At 44.0% G+C, this 19,405-nt stretch overlaps 1 protein-coding gene across 1 annotated transcript in view; it reads left to right on the top strand.

Moving 5' to 3' along the window:
* Positions 1 to 6,079: 6,079 nt before the first annotated feature.
* PGBD5 (piggyBac transposable element derived 5) overlaps positions 6,080 to 19,405 on the top strand; it is a 78,725-nt gene continuing 65,399 nt past the window's right edge. The window contains exon 1 of the mRNA XM_083496877.1: positions 6,080 to 6,794. Within this exon, the coding sequence (XP_083353003.1) occupies positions 6,110 to 6,794 (685 nt within the window). The 5' untranslated portion in view covers positions 6,080 to 6,109. The remainder of the gene's footprint in view (positions 6,795 to 19,405) is intronic.

Below are 19,405 nucleotides of genomic sequence, written 5' to 3' on the forward strand. Positions count from 1 at the left end.
AAATGATTGTCATGAACCAAGCATGCTGTTCTTTGTAAAATGTGGATTTAGTAACACATATCTTTTTTTTAAAGTGCACATCTTTGAAATGTTTTTGGAATAATGCATTTGTACATGAATGAATGGCTTATTTTCATCTCAGCTTAAGTACCATTGGGCAAGTAATCATTCACTCATATATGAGCACATGACATCTCATGAGGACAATAGCAAAAACAGACGACTAAAACATGCAGCCAATTTCCCAAGTCTTAACAATGGTTAAAATAGACTCCACTTCTGTTTCTTTCTGAATCATCTGGGGCTTAGATGTACTTCTCTACAAACCTGCATTTAAAACCTTGAAAATTAATTATAAATGCACACTTTATGATGTATGCTGCAAACGTATTCCTGTCTCGGTCCTAATTTTAGCTCCCGCTTTAGCAAAGGTAGCTGGCACCTCAATTACTTGTGACTTTTCTGGGTTTTTAAAAATCCAACTTTTGTTCCAGGTAAATAGAAACCTTGTTTTTCAAAAGAAACAAGATCTATGTTTCCCTATTTCTTGTTGCATTTATATCTTGCCCTTCTGTCAAGGAATCTATACATGGCTCTACCCTCTCCTCATTTTATCCTTGCAACCAGATAGACTACACTGGTACCTCGGGTTACATATGCTTCAGGTTACAGACTCCGCTAACCCAGAAATAGTACCTTGGGTTAAGAACTTTGCTTCAGGATGAGAGCAGAAATCGTGCAGCAGCGGCAGAAGGAGGCCCCATTAGCTAAAGTGGTGCTTCAGGTTAAGAACAGTTTCAGGTTAAGAACGGACCTTCAGAACGAATTAAGTACATAATCAGAGGTACCACTGTATACTTAGAGAAGAGGACATGGTTTGCATGCAGAAGGTCCCAAACAGAATCATTGGCATCTTCAGCACCGATCTCCCAAGACCTCTGCCTCTTAGGAGGCCCTGGGCCATAAAACTGCTGCCAGTCAACATAGGTAGCTAGATGACCTGACCTGATATAGCTATGTTTCTATACAAATAGAATATAGAAGCAAGAACCCATCAAATTGTTCACGCTTAATAGACAAAGTGTATATGTTCTCTTTGAGATGAACTTGGAAATAAACCAATTATTCCAATAATATTACTCAAACCTATATCAGTCCAAGGAACATTTACAGATTGATACCCCTTCAAAGTGAGGGCAATGTGTTTGGTTTGATTTGCCCTTGCTCTCTGACATCACATAGCCAAATCTGATTAGCTCCATGATGCCATAGCATCCTTAAGTTCATTACAGGATCCCTGATTGGATGGGATCACATAGTGAAGCAGAAAGAAGATCCCAAATACTGTATTGAAACAGGAAATACATCTGGGCTGTGAGGAGCATGTCAAATATGAGTTGTCACAAAGTAAGGTTTTGGCGGCAACTTTAAGCTCACCCCAGAAGCAGTCCTAATCAAGCCATTAGAAAAATGACTGGGAGGAAATAGAGCCTTTGGTATCAAAACAACCTGGCAACATTAAACACAATAATATTGTGTTGCACCTTTTAGTACTCATACAACAACATCATCATCATTCATTTAGCATCAGCAGCAGGAGTACGAAGGGGCACTTGCTCACTCCTTCATGTAAATGAAGTGTCTGAATCAGACCATAGTAATTCATTCTTACCAGGACCGATTTACTACAGGGTGGGGAGGCTGTGACCTCAGCTGTTATGGGTCTACAGCTCCCATTATCCCTAATCATTTGTCATGTTGGCTGAGGCTGATGGATTCCAATTTGTTGTTTAGTCGTTTAGTCGTGTCCGACTCTTCATGACCCCAGAGCACGCTAGGCACTCCTGTCTTCCACTGCCTCCCGCAGTTTGGTCAAACTCATGCTGGTAGCTTTGAGAACACTGTCCAACCATCTCATCCTCTGTCATCCCCTTCTCCTTGTGTCCTCAATCTTTCCCAACATCAGGGTCTTTTCCAGGGAGTTTTTTCTTCTCATGAGGTGGCCAAAGTATTGGAGCCTCAGCTTCAGGATCTGTCCTTCCAGTGAGCACTCAGGACTGATTTCCTCTGCAGGGAACTGACAAATGGAGGGTCCTCACTGAAGCATTAGAACTGGGAAATTTTCTTATACCTTTTAGTCCTATAGTGCTACTCTGTTTTAGACAACAGACTTTCTGGTAATGATGTGTAATCCCATTGAATGATGGTGGAACACGATTTTGAGTTCTAACTTGATACTTAAAATGTGTGTGGTCTGTCTGGTTTAATTACATCCTGTCCCTGCTGTTCCTCTTTCTTGTTTTGATATAGAAATTTTAAGAATGTGTTTTGTTTTTACTTTTACAGGGTTTTATTATTATTTTAAAAAACCTGATAACATATCGCAGGGAGATCATTGGCTGTTTATTGCAGGAATTGGAAATTGTGGGCCGACATGCCATTTGATCAAGGAACTCCACCCTGAATCTTTGCTGACCCAAAACGGAAGAATATAAAAGTGGGAAGAGCTTTATATTTGGGAGAAATTAAAAGCTCTACTTCAGGTTGCCATGGCTACAATATTCTATTCACTGTTTCAACTCTTGTCTGACTATCCAAACATAGGTAAAGTAATTATCATGAAAGCAGGATGCGATATGTAATCATCCATTAGATTAAGACAGATTTAGGTTTAGCTGAATTGCAGTGCTGTGATTACAGTACTTGCCTTTGGAGTACTGACTTCAGTAATAATGTTGCTCAATAAATTGTATACGTACTTTGCAAATTCATAGATACTAGGTTTCCTTTTCTTTCTTTCTTTTAACATCCAGCCACATAATTTGCTTGAGAGCTGAAGCTAAACTACCATTTTGCTTACGGATTTGAACATCACTCTGCAATACACTTACAACCCTATCCTAAATGAATTAAGTTGTCACCCCCTCATTCTGTATAGCCTTATTAAGGCTTCATGCCAGAGTAGGGAATGTAAACATGAGCAGAAGATGTTAGAGGCATGTTCTACACTCAGAAGCACCCTTCACCTGAATTGGAATATTAATAATTTTCTCCCGTACAAAGAAAAACATGGAAAGAATGGACAGAATTAGACTGTACCCCCACACCCATTTACTTGAATGTAAGCTCCCTGGAACTGAATGGGAGTTACTCCTGAGCAGACATGAATGTGATTGCATGGCTAATCTCTTAAATCTAAGTACCCTAATTATAGGGGTAAGTAGTCTGCATTAAGGATTGTTGGCACATCCATGCACATTTAAAGCACGTGGCTTTTCCAAAAGATGCTGGGAACTGTAGTTTAAAGGTGCTGGAAATTGTATCTTTGTGAGGGGAACACAGTTTCCAGGGTTCTTTAGGAAAGTCATGTGCTGTAAGTGTGCACTGAATGCACCTGCCCTTTAAGTTGCAGGTTGTGACTATAACTGCAGACCCTCATCACCTAACTCCATTGCTCTACTAAAAGGAGTGTATTGTCCTATTTATTCCAGCACTAGGGATGGGTGCATTTTACTGGTTTCAAGCTGGAAATATTCCAGTAAAATTGGGTTATTTTTCTGGTGCATAAGTGGAAATAGAAATACTTTAGTTACCTTTTCTGAATAGTAGATAGGTAGCCGTGTTGGTCTGCCATAGTCAAAATAAAAAAATTCCTTCCAGTAGCACCTTAAAGACCAACTAAGTTAGATCTTGGTATGAGCTTTCGTGTGCATGCACACTTCTTCAGGTATCTGAAGAAGTGTGCATGCACACGAAAGCTCATACCAAGATCTAACTTAGTTGGTCTTTAAGGTGCTACTGGAAGGAATTTTTTTATCTTTTCTGAATCTGTTGGACCTCTAAATGTAGAGAGGTGTGTGTGTGTGTGTGTGTGTGTGTGTGTGTGTGTTACATTTGTAAATCACTCCTCAGCCCCAGGATTTCAGGGTGGGGAACACACATAACAAAACCATTAAACAGTTAATTCAACCAATGAAACCAGTTCATAAGTAGCATAAAAAATAGCCATACCCAAATGCTTGTGTGTGTTTTCAACTGCCTTTTTTTTTAAGGGAAAACTAATCAGAGTGGCAGCTTTACCTCTATAGGTACAGAATTTCTCAAATGGGGAGCAACACAGAGAAGTTCTTATCCCTTTTCAGCACATAGCAAACTCTGCTTATTGATGGGGACATGAAACGGGACTCCCCTGCAGATCACATGGGGAGCCAACCTAGGAAGAGGCATTCTGTCAGGTAGCTGGGCTTTAAGTCATGTCTGACTTTACATTGAAGTCAGCACCTTGAATTGTGTACAGTCACAAATGAATGGCCAGTGCAGTTTGTGCAAAATTGATAATATGTGATTCCTTCTTGCTGCATTACTCAGAGCTTGTGCTCTTGCACTTTTATTTTATATAGTGGTGCCCCGCAAGACAAATGCCTCGCAAGACGAAAAACTCGCTAGACGAAAGGGTTTTTCATTTTTTGAGCTGCTTCGCAAGACGATTTTCCCTATGGGCTTGCTTCGCAAGACGGAAATGTCTTGCAAGTTTGTTTCCTTTTTCTTAACACCGTTAATACAGTTGCGACTTGACTTTGAGGAGCCTTTTCGAGGTTGCCTTTTTTGAGGTTTTTAAAGACTTTGGTGATTTTTGAAGCTTTTCCAAAACTTTCCCGACACCGTGCTTCGCAAGACGGAAAAAACCGCAAGACGACAAAACTCGCGGAACGAATTAATTTCGCCTTGCGAGGCACCACTGTACTTAAGTGGTACATGATGGTGCCTAGAGGCATCTAGGCAAGCCATGAGTTGCACTTCACAGATAAGGGCCTCCCTGCTCTGGGAAATGACCTTGGGAGGTAGCAGCCTGTCCTGCCCTGAAGTGAAGTGTGCAGAGGCCCCAAATACTGGCTTCTCTGTGTACACATAGTGCAGCTGTGGACATGTGGCATCATGACAAACCCAGGTCTTGGAAGGCCTATAAATCCCAGGAGGCAAACTGACATTGCAACAGATTCCAGTAAGTTGTTTGTTTTATCTATGGGCCGGACGTGCTTTTAGTATTTCTGGTTTTATCAATGTCGTGAGTTTTATGGGAGGTTTTATATTCTATCCTGTTTTATTATTGTCAACATTTTTTTTATTAGTAATTGTGCAAATACTTTAAATCAAACAAAACAAATCTCAAGACCATACTAGGGTGGCTTCCCCATGCACCTTTAGTAATATTAGAAATCTGGGGTCAGCAAAGCAAGTGTCAGCTACTGGGCTAGGTATGTCCAGAGAACCAAAATTCTCCTTTCCAGGAGCTGAAGCAATGCTGGCATGATCGAGATCATTGTATGTCTCAGCTATTTCGAAAACAAGTCTGACTTCCCAATACTTTGGTCTCCGACCTTCCAGAGCTGCAGATGAGCAGCGACTCTTCCCCTCTTTGCAGTCTTTCCCAGATGCTCTAAAGTGCGCTCTTACGATGTATTAGTGCCACTCCAATTTTCTCCGACATGAAAGCGACTCGAAGACCTTCATCACCGCTGAGTGCAACAAGCGTGCTTGCAGATGCTATTTGCGATGAAGGGTATGTGACAGGATGCTTATTATGGCCAGCCGATTGTCATGTCCCAGGTTTGTGCAGAAAGGCGTGCAATTCCCCCCCCCCCTTTCCCCAATTGTTTTCCGGCTCCGGTCAGCCGACCAGTCCTGCTGGGTCCTGCTGCTTGCCGACTTTCCTTTCAGACCATGTGCCACATCTGTTTGTTGTTGCGAGTGGAGAGGCGGCTTGATCCCGCTCGCCCTGCATTGAACTCACTCATTCCAGACTTCTGGGGGACGGAGTCCAGAGGCTGGTGGGGTTTCAGCACCAGCGCTGCTGGACAGTTCCACAAGCCTGAGCTGCGCAGAGGGGCTCGGCGAGGCGCCTGGCGTTTGGTCCAGCTGGGGGGTTGCTCTGTGCGCAGCAGCCGCTCTCTCGCCTTCCTCCCAGGCAAGCCTGTGGTTTTAAGCGGCGGAGACCGTCCCCTTTCGGGGGCGGGGAAAGGGCGGACTCCGGGCGTCCGGAGCGCGCATAAAACCCCACCTCCCGCTTCAGGACTGCAGCTACAATTGGCTCGATGAGGCACTGGGAGAGATGTTGAGCTGGCTGCTTCCACCCATGGCTCTGCACACACACAGGGGCGGGTTGTGCCGGGGAGAACGGGAGGCTGGGCTCCGAGGCGGCGGAGGCGGTGGAGGAGGAGAAAGCGGCTGTGCTGCTGCTCCCGCAGCCTGCCTGCCTCCTTCGGTGACCGAGCCGCTGCTGCTACTGGGCTGCTGCCTGCGGCCGGACGACCCGGCCGAGCGGGGGCTGCTGCTGGCGCCGGCGGGCGAGATGATGGCGGAGGGCGGCGGCGGCGGCGGCCAGAGGCTGAAGGCGCTCTCGCTGCTGGAGGCGGCCCGCTGCCGCTACGAGAGCCTGCAGATCTCCGACGACGTCTTTGGCGAGTCGGGCCAGGACAGCAGCGGCGGCAACCCGTTTTACAGCACCACGGCCGAGTCGCGCTCCGCCTCCGACGAGGACGCCGACGAAGAGCGCGAAGCCCCGGACGGAGGACGCAGCCAGCGGGGAAGGACGGCGGCGAGACGCGGAGCCAAGCCAGCGGCCGAGCAGCAGCACCAGCAGCAAGTGCCCGGCGGCTCGGAGGCTTGCCCGGCTTCCCTGGAGCAGCAGCAGGAGGAAGAAGAGAAGGTGGAAGAGGAGGAGGTGGAGGACGAGAAGAGGGGCTGGAGCCAGAGCCTGAGAAACACCGCGACCCCTTTCTTCAAGGATAGCAGCGGTAAATCGGCTCGGGTGTGTGTGTGTGTGTGACGGTGGGGGAGCTTAGGTGACTCGAAATGCGTGGGTCTCTAAGTGTGCGCGTGGGGGGAGTAGCAACCCTTCGCCCCTCGTTCCGAGGATTCTGTAAAGTGCGGTGGGGAGAAGTGGGGAGTTACTGGGTGGTGCGGGGAAGGCGCAGCCCCTGGTGCCTAAGACTTCCTGGTTAGGGAAAGACCCGCGAACTTAGGGAAGAGCACGGGTAGGGGCATGGCTTCCTCCTCGCCCTGTTGGTCGGTTCTTCTTGCGAGGAGCGCCCCGCTTAATTCCCAAAGACGGCGGCACCATCGAAAGTGTGGCACGGTCTGTAATGGGATGGTCCCCTGTTGCATCCGTGCTGCTGCTGTGCCTAGCCAGGAAAGTGTCAAGAGATGTGTGCGTTTTATACATGGATAACGGAGATGCTCTTCTATCGAGTGACTCTTCCACATTATGGGGTGGCGGGGAAAGGACCCCTTTTTGAAGCGGGGTGACCCTGCCTGAGCAGAGCCATCTTCTGTGCGAGCTCGAAGGAGAGGAGGAAGGAAGCTGATCTCGCCAGTGCCAGACTGCAGTCACCGCTGCTGCCTAGATCTGCCCAGAGGAGAGGAGATGCGGAAAAGGCGCATCGCTCTCCAGGAAGCAGAGGAAGCTGCCTTAGAGCAGGTCAGAGCTAGTTGATCCAGCTAGTTCAGTGCTGTCCACACAGACTGGCAGCGGCTGCTGGGGGTTTCAAACAGTGGCTTTCTCAGCACTACCTGGGGCATTCTGCATGCAAGGCGAATGCTCTACCACTCAGCTGAGGTCCCTCCCCATTATTGTTCTATTTAATAAAATATAAATAATAAATATAAATTATAAATAAAATATAAAAGGGGAGTGGGAAACCGGTTTTTATGATGTTGTATTTTGACGTTGTTGTAACCTGCCCTGGGACCTTGTATCGAGAGGAAATAATAATGACTACTAATAAAAATAAGGGAACTAAGCCAGGCTCCATCCCATTCCATCTGTTTAGAGGACAAAGCCTCAAAAAGTCTCAGATCCATTCCATTTTCCAGTTTCAGAACTGGCCGTGTGGTCTGATCTGTAGAGTTTGAGGGAGCTGCGGAGCATTCAAAAACAAAGCACCTTGGAAGTGTGTTCCTGAAAAGGGGACCACCCTGTGCAGTAAAATGATCATCCTTTCAAATAACAGAGCATTTTGGAAATTTCTGCTTGAGAGAATCCCTCTCTAACCTGACTAGTAACAAGGAAGCCTTGGGTGTTCAACTGCGGAGCCAAGCCGTCTCACTGCATCTTGTAAAGAGTGGGTCAGCAGACATAAATGAGCTGCAAGATCCCCAGAGCTAGTGCGACAGCCCAGCCCTGAATGTCTGGCTGCATCCTGGCCTCATTAAAAGACTAGCTTGTAGGGCAGACTCCTCTTCATCATGCCTGTTAGTCATTAGGGGAACAAGCTTTTCTTAGGCTGGGGCCTGGGAAACCAGCTGCGCAGGAGGAGAAAGGAGTGAAGTGGCTTTCAGGAATGGATGCACAGAGGTGCCTAAGTTTTCTTTGGATATCACTTTAACTAAGTGTAGATCTACATGCCAGTCAGAAACTTTGAAAGCTTAGTCATTGGCAGGCAGGGCTTGGCTACTTTTGGAAAATGACAACTGCCTCTTGTTTATGATTGATTATTTATGAGAATGGTTTATATCCCACCTTTTAGGATACAAATCCTTTCAAGTTGGCTTACAAGTAGCATTTAAATTACATTTTTAAAAGCAATAATCAATATCAACATATTAAACATATTAATAAGTTTTCGGGACTCTTCCTCTGGGGCAGGTGGAGGTAAGTCTAGCTGGAGGTGGTCTTTTGAGATGTTCTGGCTGGAGGTGGTCTTCTGAGATGGTCTTTGCCTTGTCCCTTTCTCTCCTGGGATCCCAGGAGGGGTAGGAATTGGATTAGCAGGATCATAAGCCCTTCTCCTTGGATGATTCCAGGAGAGTTCACAAATGAATGTTCACCACTCGGTGACTGCAACAGCAAGGGGATGACTTGACTGTAAAAAAATGGTAATCCATTGTGCATGTGAGAATCTGCTTTTGTGTTGCTCAAATACAAGAATTTTTGCCCATAGAGACGGTTCTACCAAGAGCCAGTGGTGACGAGTTCTAAAGTGACAAAGGTGCAAGTGTGAATCAGCCCTAAAGATACCTCTGAACAACAAAGCACATGATGCAGGGCTCTCTGACATTCTGCAGTGAGGGGGAGGGGTGTATTTCTCATGAAGCACATACTGTATCTACTTGCTCTCATCTAATCTGCAGAATCATAGAATCAATGTCCAGACCTGTGACACTCATGAAGTTGATGGTCTTTAGTGCCCACCATCTCTGGCCATTGGCTGGGGCTCATGAAAGATGGAATCCAACATCATCTGAAGGGCCACAGGTTCTTCATCCTTGGTCTAGGTAGACATTTGAGTTGTGGATTGATGACTATGTCAGATGGGACTCCTAATGAGTCTGACTAGGAAATTCAAAGTTGGTGAATAAACTTCTTTTTTTAAAGTGTGCTGACAAATGTGTGGCTCTTAACAATGTGAAATACCAGGTTTTATAATATGTGGTGGTGAAAAATGTTGGATGTAGCCTGGTTAAAATTATATTGCAGCATTTTACCATTTTCTTAATGAAGAACCCCACCACTATACTGGATGCATTCACTGGACTGAATTGTAAGAACTGGACAATGTGAGCAGAAGTTGGCAACAGCTGTGTAGCAAGTAGGAGTGGGTGTTGCTCCAGTTGGAATTGCTTTGGAATTATTTATCTGCATATGTGTGGTGGGGGAGTTTGTCTGTTTTCGGAGACTTCTTGTCTAGCTCATGATTTCAATTGGTTCTCAGAATTGTATGTTGGTTTCTCAGTTTGTTTAAGCCTTGGATTCTATATTTACACCCCCACCACATGTGAACATCCCCTCCAACATAACACTGAATATGCCTTATTTATTTGATTTAATCTGACTGGTGTAAAATACCTTTTATAACTATTTTCTTCTTTATCCCCCCTTTTTATAACCATTTTTTCATATTTTGTATATTCTTTGAAGTTCTTGTTTTCCCTTAATCACTTCTTTGTCCATTGCTCCAGTTGTATACATTTAAACCAAGTTATTTTACTTCCTGTTAGAGCTTCTCTTATTTGTTTTTTGCATCTCATTTTCTTCACCCAATCCTTTAAGTATTTTCTTCTCTTTCACTTTTTCAGTTTCCATTTTTTTAATTTACTTGCCCTGGATACTATAGACAGAAATGTGTAAAACAACAACAACAAACCAAATAAAAGAAACAAAAAAGACCACCACAAAGGATGATTATTTTATTTTTAGAGGCTCCAAGGATTTGCATAATACCTGAGCTACTGGCACAAGGCATAGCTCTGGAAAGGCTGTGGTCCCTAAGCTTGTTTGACTATAGGGATGGAGAGGGAATTTTGATTCAGTTTGCATTTGAAGTGAACCTGCCTAATTCATTCTTTCGATAACTACACAAACCAAAAAACATAGCTATCCTTCAAAATTTGCACTCTGCTGAATTTGGAGGGCAACTTTCCAGCCAAGTTATGTGTACAAAATACAGTGGTACCTCAGGTTAAGAACTTAATTCGTTCCGGAGGTCCGTTCTTAACCTGAAACTGTTCTTAACCTGAGGTACCACTTTAGCTAATGGGATCTCCTGCTGCCACCGCGCCGCCACCACGTGATTTCTGTTTTCATCCTGAAGCAAAGTTCTTAACCTGAGGTACTATTTCTGGGATAGCGGAGTCAGTAATCTGAAGTGTCTGTAACCTGAAGAGTCTGTAACCTGAGGTACCACTGTATGCATATACTAAGTTAGCACATGCATAAAAATACAAACATTAGTGAAAATAACAAAATGCATTATATTGGGGTGAAAAAATGAGAAACCAAAATTGACAAACTATTTGATCAAACTCAGGGAATATTCTTGAGCCACATGAGCTGAAAGGGAGACAAGACTAGCTTGATATACTTTGTACACTTCTTGTATTTAGCCCATGTGTTTGGTAAGACCTCTGCCCTAGTTGTGCTCCCAGGTCTACAGTGACTTGAGCTGTTGCAGGGGAGAGGGGAGATTTACAAAGCCAGTATAGATGGAACCTAAAGTCCCAAGCTTTAACTCACTCTGGTTGGGGAGCTTCCCTGTGATACATCAGGCAGGTTCAGAGATTGAACAGCTCATTTTCTCCCAAGACAATGGGCCAATAACTCAGGGATCCCAGAGCTCTAAAATCCATCCCCTAGTGGCTCCACTGATGCTGTGATTTAGTGTCCTAGTCTTGAATAAAAAAAAAGATGAACGTTTTCAATTTTTGTACGTTTAGCTGTAAAACAGTCTGGCTCCTAGTTGTACATTTAACTCTTTTCACGTCCTGAGCTGGAGAAGGATTTTGCAGGGAAGAGACACTGACTTTGCAATACATCTGAGCTCTAGAAGTCAGACAAATATATACTCTGGACCACGTGACTACAAACTTCAGCAATCTAACTAGTTGCCAAGATCTATTTTCTCTCGATATTTTGTTTAGCCATCTTAGATTGCTGATCTCAAAACACTTAAGAATAAATCCATTTAAGAACATGAGACTGCTTCATAGAGTAGGGTTGGGAAAACCACAGTCTACCTTGTGTGATACTTTCGTTCCATAATCCATTAGCTTGTGAGTTAAAAATAAAGAGTGGACATCAACGTAGCAGCAAGGAGATTGTTCCATCAGATCTCATCTTTTCTCCCCCACCCTCTGCAACTACTGATCTGGGGGTTCTTGCAATCCTAGAGCAGATTTGGAGGAGGTGGAGGGAAGCACAGTAAGATGAGAGACTCCTGCCCAGTCTAAGGTACGTGTTGCCTCTGCCAGATCAGTATTTCTGTTGGAGTGAATATTATTATCCTTCCTGTTAATAAAAGTTGGTTGCTGGCATATGGAGGTGCTGGGTACCAAAATGACTGGAGCCGGAAGGTCCCTGATGGGAGGGAAATTTCCAAATATGCTGTAAAGCTTGGCTTTTTGAATAAGTCCCTTGTCCCCACCACTCCATTGTAGGGGGACTGACAAGGGAGAGCAACAAATGGGTTTGAGCTTATCCTTTCCATGCAGAAGGTCCCAGATTCAATCCCTAGCATCTCTGGTTAAAAGGTAGCAAGTGATAGGAAAAACCAGTGCTGGAGACCCTGGAGAGCCTCTGCTGATCAGAATAGACAGTCCTGGGCCAGATGGATGGAGAAATAATAATTAATTATTTGTACCCTACCCATCTGACTGGGTTTCCCCAGCCACTCTGGGCAGCTTCCAACAAAGATTAAAAATGCATTAAAATGTCGCACATTAAAAACTTCCCTAAACAGGGTTGCCTTCAGATGTGTTCTAAATGTCAGGTAGTTTATCTCTTTGACATCTGGTGGGAGGGTGTTCCACAGGTTGGGCGCCACTACCGAGAAGGCCCTCTGCCTGGTTCCCTGTAACTTGGCTTCTCATAGCGAGGGAACAGCCAGAAGGCCCTCAGCGCTGGATCTCAGTGTCCGGGCAGAACGATGGAGGTGGAGACGCTCCTTCAGGTATACTGGACTGAGGCCGTTTAGGGCTTTAAAGGTCAGCACCAACACTTTGAATTGTGCTCAGAAACGTACTGGGAGCCAATGAAGATCTTCCTGGACCGGTGTTATATGGTCTCAGTGGCTGAGCTGCTTGCTACAACACAGTGCCCTAAACTGAAAATGCTCTGCAGGCGACTCTAGGGCAGACAAGATGAAGTGCTACTTTGTACCACGTGTGTTTTAATTGATGGAATTCTCTGCCATATGATGTGGTGATGGACCTATGGCCGGGTTTTAATATGGGATTAGGCAAATTTAATGGAGGATAAGGCTATTGGTGGCTTCTAGTTCTGACAGCTAACTGGAACCTCCAGGCCTGGGGACAACTTTTGGGTGAATATCAGTGGGAGAGGGACTGTTGCCTCCTAGCAGGCTTGTGGGCTTTGTGGAGGTGTCTGGCCGGCCGCTGTGGGAAGAAGGGTGCTGGACTAGATCAGGAGCAAAATCCCTTTCAGCCTGAGAGCTGCTTTCCCTCATGGGGAACCTTCTGGGCTGCCATATGCTAGTGGCAGCAAACTGCTGGTTTGAATCTAGAACCTAAACAAAATGTAGTCCTTTGTTCTGCAAAGGATGAATGTCTCTTTTTAAAAATGGCATGGAAGCTGGAATCAAGATAAGAAGACATATTCTTGCTATTTCTGCCTTTAAGCAGTTGTAGGTTTGAAATCTTATTTTCTGGACGGGAAATGCAAGCTAAGGATGAAGATTCCTAAGGAAAAGCCAACAGGAGCTGGGAAGCATCCTGTTTGTGACAATTTATCTAATATGGGGCATGATGCAAATGTTTCAGAAACTTAAAAGTAAGAGAGAGGGAAGCTGTTGGCAACACGTACAGAGAACCAATTTTGTCCTGGGGAAAAATTGCATGTGAAAAGGACATTTGAGAGGAACACCAGGGACTGCATCCAGCATTCATCAAACTCAAAGTCTGAATGTAACTAACTTGGGTCCATTGACTGTGAGTCTTAGTTAGATCAGACCCTATGTATTGCTGCTTATATTTTAAAACTAGAAGGTTCAAAAGCAAATGGGGGACAAGGTGTGTGAAAAGAAAAGGGCTTTTTGGATGTGGGGACACTTCCCCCTCACCCATCAGACAGGGCAGGGGGTGCAATAAATATGGGAAGGAGCTCTGAGTTGGGGAGCAAATGCTTTGTGTGTCAAAAGTCACAGGTTCAATCCCCTACTTCTACAGATAGATCAGTGAAAAGGACGCGTATTTAAAACACCGGAGAGCCACAGCTATTCAGCGTAGTAAATAATTCTGAGGTAGATGGTTTGGCATGGTATAAGGCTTCCTATATTCCTGTGCCAGAAAATGTAAAAGGAAAGGTAAAATGGATGCTTTAGTTGAGTTTCTTGCATTGCAGGGGGTTAGACCAGATGAGGTCCCTTCCAACTCTACGGTTGCATGAAAGAGCATTCTTGCAGAATCGCTGTGAATACAAATATCTGCCCCACCCCCACTGGAAATAACATTTATTAATATTTACTAATACATTGCTTCCTCACTTGTCAGCCCCGCTCGGTCCCTAAAGTGGCTGCTAATGTTAGAAGGGGGGGGGGGGAGAGATATCATGATAACAAAGCAATAATAAAAACAAGCAGAGCTAAAAATAAGAAGGATCCTGAAAGTACAGCAGCAGTAGCAGCAGGGGAGAAAAACTCCAAGCAAAGCAACAGCTTGGCAAAAGAAAAAACATCTTTTCAGTTTGCTGAACTTGCTGAAAAGGGGAGGGTGGGGGTCAAACAGGGTTCTGGAGGAAGTGAGCTCCACAGTCTAGAGCCAGTCTGTGTTGTGTGTCAGTCAACCACAGCATTTAGGAAGCTGCCTGATCTCAAACACATCGGACCATTGGTCCAGCTAGTTCAGTACTGTTGACTCTCTAGGGTCTCAGTGTCCTTCCCCAGTGGCAGGGATTGAAGCTGGGACCCTCTGTCGGCAAAGCAGCTTCTTTACCACTGAGCTATGACCTCCAAAGGCAATGGGACTTGGAAGAAGCACAGTACTGGGGCCATGTTACCTCCCTGATCAGACCTCTGTGGGTTATCTCAAGAAGTACAATGGAGGTGGGATGGGAGCCAAATGTTGCAATGCTAACAGCAGGCGAAGTTGTCTATTTTTTTACATAGGCCCGGGAAATGTACATTGAGATCTCAGCAAAAAGAAAAAAAAATCCTTAGGAGAGTTAGTCACAGAGCCAGTCTCTTGATGCAAATGGCATTAGTCATTCCTTTTCCAGAGAAGTGCCTTTAAAAAAAGGATAATTTTTCTTTCAGAGAAGAAAATCTCGTGGATCTTACAGCTGGGCTCAGTGAATCTGTCAATCTTTTTCCAGTGTTGGAGGCATTGCAATGAAGCAGAGAGATAATATAAATAATATAAATTCTAGACCATCTCTATTATATAAAGCTTTTCAAAAGTGTGACAGAACATGTCTCCCCCCCTTTTCTGCTTATTTAACACTTGTGATTTTTCAACGTTATAAATCTTCTTAGCTTTTTCTTTAAAAAAATGTTCTAGTTATGCATGATATCTGTCTTGCAGATAGAGATTGCAAAATTTTAAATACTACCAGTTTTTCTTAAGGGATGGCATGTATTATTGCAATTGAGATATGAAGGAATTTTAGCATAAAATCAGTACACAGACCCTCCCCCCTCCCCAGGTTTATTTTTTGGTCAGGAGGTCTTTCTTGCATCTATAACATTCTTCAAGAGGAAGTTAGTTAAGAAATATTTATCAAGAATATTATGATTTTTCTAAAAGGGCGTTAGTATCTTTGAGTATCAACAAACCTGCAGAGAGGAATAACTAGTAGATATTTCACACTGGGCTTTCAAAAAGCTTAGTCTCTCACCAAAGGCTCTTGGGTGAAATTGGCAGTCATTGGATAAGAGGACATGCTCTCTTGGGGATCTGTAATTGGTTAAAGAACAGAAACCAGATGCTGGGAATAAATGACAGCTTTCACACTTAAAGGAAGTAAGCAGTGGGGATCCTCAAGTATTGGGATCTGTTCTGTTTAACTTATTCAGAAATGCTTTGGCGTTACAGGTAAGCAATAAGACTGTGCATGGGCTTCCAACCCAATCTGATTTGTAAGTGCTGCTGAGGCCCTGTCTGTTTCAGGCTGATCTGGACCTAGTTTGACCTAATCTGCACCTGAGTTTTACACAACTCTAAAAATCCCATTGACTTGCATTGCAACATGTAAATGGCTATAACATTTTTGGTTTCTGGCACAGCGGCATGGACTTTGTGGTTATGGTAGCCACTATAGAGGGGGTTAGGCCTGCCAACATTTCAGGTGTGTTGTTCCAGTGCTTTATATGTTAGCTACCTTTAAAGTTTGCTTTTTTAAAAAAGCAGGCTGTGAGTGCTCAGTTCTCAGGCTGCTGTATTTGCCCTGTTCCTTACAGCAGGATTTTGAAAACATTTGACTTTTTAAAATTAAGCTTGAGATATCAGACATGGGCAACTAGCAGACACTGGTGGAAAGCAGCATGAGGATATCTGTGCAGTGCCAGGGGATATAATACAGATACAGGAGTCTTTTCAGGGTTGTCTTTTTCAGTGGGAAAAAGTAGTATATACACTGGAGTCACAGAACAGATCCTATCATATATCGGGATAGATTTGCAGCAGGAGGAGGAAGTGAGGGGAGAATAAAAAGATCTAATTTTAATAATGTTCATTGTGGTTAACACTTGATGATGGTGGTGATACTGAATTCAGAAGGTTGTGGCTAAATAATATGCCCACAATGTTTGGCTGTTAACCAGAGCATGTTGTCTTTTCTGCCATAGAGCAAGCTTGTTTTCCCCTGCCTTTGTAATGGTTCTAAAAGACATAATTATCATAAATTGAATGCTGATGGAGTCGTCTGTCTTGCATCTCCCCCCACGCTTTAGGTGGGCTGTCTGCTCTTTCTTCTTAGTACACAGCCCCACTTGCAAGTTTGCTCTTTACAAGTTCAAACATCTCTTTTTCTTTGATGCGACCAATCAGGTTTCCCCTGCCTGGCAAGCCCTCTGCTCCTCAGTTGGCTGCCTCGCAGGTGTTCATGATGGTTGCATTATATGATTATAATAACCCATGCAGTGAGGGTTCTACACAGGTTTGTAAGGGGTAGAACGGTCAGTACTACAGTTTTCTGGAATAGCTTTGGAAAAGCACCATCACAGATCTGCTCAACACAGAGGAATGAGCTATGTTCCTGTCACCCAGGCTCTTGCTGATAACTGCAAAGTGATGCTCTCTCCCTTCATATTTCTGTGCTTCCTGCCCCCGTGCCCTCAGCTCAGTCACTGAAGCACTCAAAACCAAACTGGAACCAAAATGGAAGCCCAGCTTCCATTCAACGTAGCAAAAGCCACATGCAGTACTGACAGTACAATCCTATATATCGAAGTCAACCTCATTTGAAGCCCCTGGGAGTTGGACTTACTCTCAGGTAAGTGTGTGTAGCTGGGAGGGAGAGAAAGACAGTGTGCATTCTGATTTATCCAGGATTAAACTGGGACCCATTGATGTATAAGTGGATATAAAGATAATACAGTAGGAGGAAGGAAAGGGCTGCAACCCTATTAATGCCGGAGAGGATCATGGCCTTATTCTCCCTTCATTATTTGTATATGCACTTACACAGGCATGAATCATTTGAGTGATGCTCTTATAGATACTTCCCAAGTTTAATCCAGGATGAGTCTGAATGAGCACACTCTGCTTTTCCCTTGCGGATAATCCATTCAATCATTTCAGCATCTAGAATGGCTCTGTGGGACTAAATGCAGAACAATGGAGAGATCCAGTCCTTAAAACCTTAGCAAGGGGGGGGGGTTGCTACTGATGTAAACCTGAGAATTCTGGGTATGGGAGGAATTAATAGATTTGTAATTAAGAATAGGAGAAGAGGTTGGTGCAGTTCAAGGTGAATCTACATGATTTGCACTTAATAATAATAATAGTAATAATAATAATAATGCATTGAAACAGCCATCCTTCAGAATTTGCACTTTTCAGAATTTTGCAGTGCAGTTCTTTATTCAATGTCTGAAAATGCACATACCAGTGTTTATATAAATGCATGCGTTATTGAAAAGAGAATACAAGAATGCATTATTGATTTGCAAAAATCCATATATTAGGAGAAATTGCATATAAAAACGTGTGTTTTGGGAGAAATTTGCACTAGCACGCTGAATTTTCATGAGGACTTTTTTTTTTTTTTTTTGCAAACTGATGTGGAAATGTGAAGGACCAAAACAGGAACAATGAGAAACTAAGAGAAACCAAAGTTGACAGATTAGCCTATCCTTGGTTGTGACCAATTGATCAGGAGTTCTAACAAAGGCTGAGGTTACATGACCACTTCCCTTTGCTTTTAATTAGGGCTGCAAGCATTTGTTACAAATGGAACAAAGTGTATCCTAAGTATGTCTGTGCAGAAGTCCAATGGAGTTCAGTGGGGCTTTTTCCCAGGTATGTGGGAGTAGGATTCCAGTCTTAGTTGATTAACCAACTATGGCTGCATTCCTCTTCACACTTACCTAGGAGTTATCCCTATTGAATCCAATGGGGCTTACTTCAGAGTAGACATGTATGTGATTGCACTGCAAAACATTGGTTGATTAATAATTACATTAAGCATGCAAGTTAAGAGTATACTAGTTTACTTTTGAGGCTATTTTGGTAATAGTGTACAGTGGTACCTCAGGTTACATACGCTTCAGGTTACATACACTTCAGGTTACAGACTCCGCTAACCCAGAAATAGTACCTCAGGTTAAGAACTCTGCTTCAGGATGAGAACAGAAATTGGGCTCCGGTGGCGCAGCGGCGGCAGCAGGAGGCCCCAATAGCTAAAGTGGTCCTTCAGGTTAAGCACAGTTTCAGGTTAAGAACAGATCTCTGGAACGAATTAAGTACTTAACCCAAGGTACCACTGTATTACTGAAATAGGGAATGAAAAATAAAATAGCATTTCCGTGGTAGCCTATGTTAAGTTTATCTCATGCATCCTTGCTAAAAATGAAGTAAAAACCACTATTTATAACCAGTGCTGCTGTCAAAACCACCATCAAATCACAGGTTACCTCTGTGTCCACTTCTAGCACTGGTCTGAAATGACAGCCCAAATTTCTTAAAGACCTCTGAAGACCCCAGAGCACATCTGCCTTCACTGGAAGGTGTTTTTGACCTACATTTCTAGGAAGCGTCACCTGCAAACTGCTAGATTACCGAAAACCTTTTGCGTACAATCCACTGGGAAATCCTATGTGCTAAGCCTCCTTTGGAAAGGGTGGGAACCGTCCCAGAGAATGATCCAACCCCCCTTTACTAAGAGAATGTCACTGTGCCCCCATCTGCCAAAAAATCCCTCTCAGCTGGAGAGATTTTAATCAGGCCCACATGCCCTGCTATAGCACAATCTAGACATTTATGCCAGGAAACCAAGGAGATAACTTGATTAATGCAGAGAGCTGGACCTGCCATTTGGGAGCTGGCCATGTTTGCAAGATCTGCAGTGCACTGCTGAGCAGAGTGTGGAGCGTTGACAGTTTTAGCTTTAAAAATGCTGTTATTTTCCTAAACGATGGCCAAAGAGAAGAAAAACATAGCAAACGTAAGGACAGGTTATTTCCCCCTCGTGCCATAGAACCACTTTGTTTTATTTTGACTCCAGCATTCATTTGGGCCATGTTTTCTTTGCAGTTAAAATATTCTGAGTGGCAGGAGAAATGCACTGAGCAAGCAGAGAGGACGTGCGCCTGGTGTCCTTGATTATGCAGGGAACTTTTGGCTTTCATTCATCAAATGTTTCCCTGGGGAAATGTTAAGAAGTTTAGAATGGATGGCTTGCAAAGAAGAGCTGGAGCAGAACTTTAGCGCAATGCTGTTGTGCCGCTACCTTATATGG

The sequence above is a fragment of the Podarcis liolepis genome (assembly GCF_965112155.1).
Source record: "Podarcis liolepis genome assembly, chromosome: 3".
Classification (NCBI taxonomy): domain Eukaryota; kingdom Metazoa; phylum Chordata; class Lepidosauria; order Squamata; family Lacertidae; genus Podarcis; species Podarcis liolepis.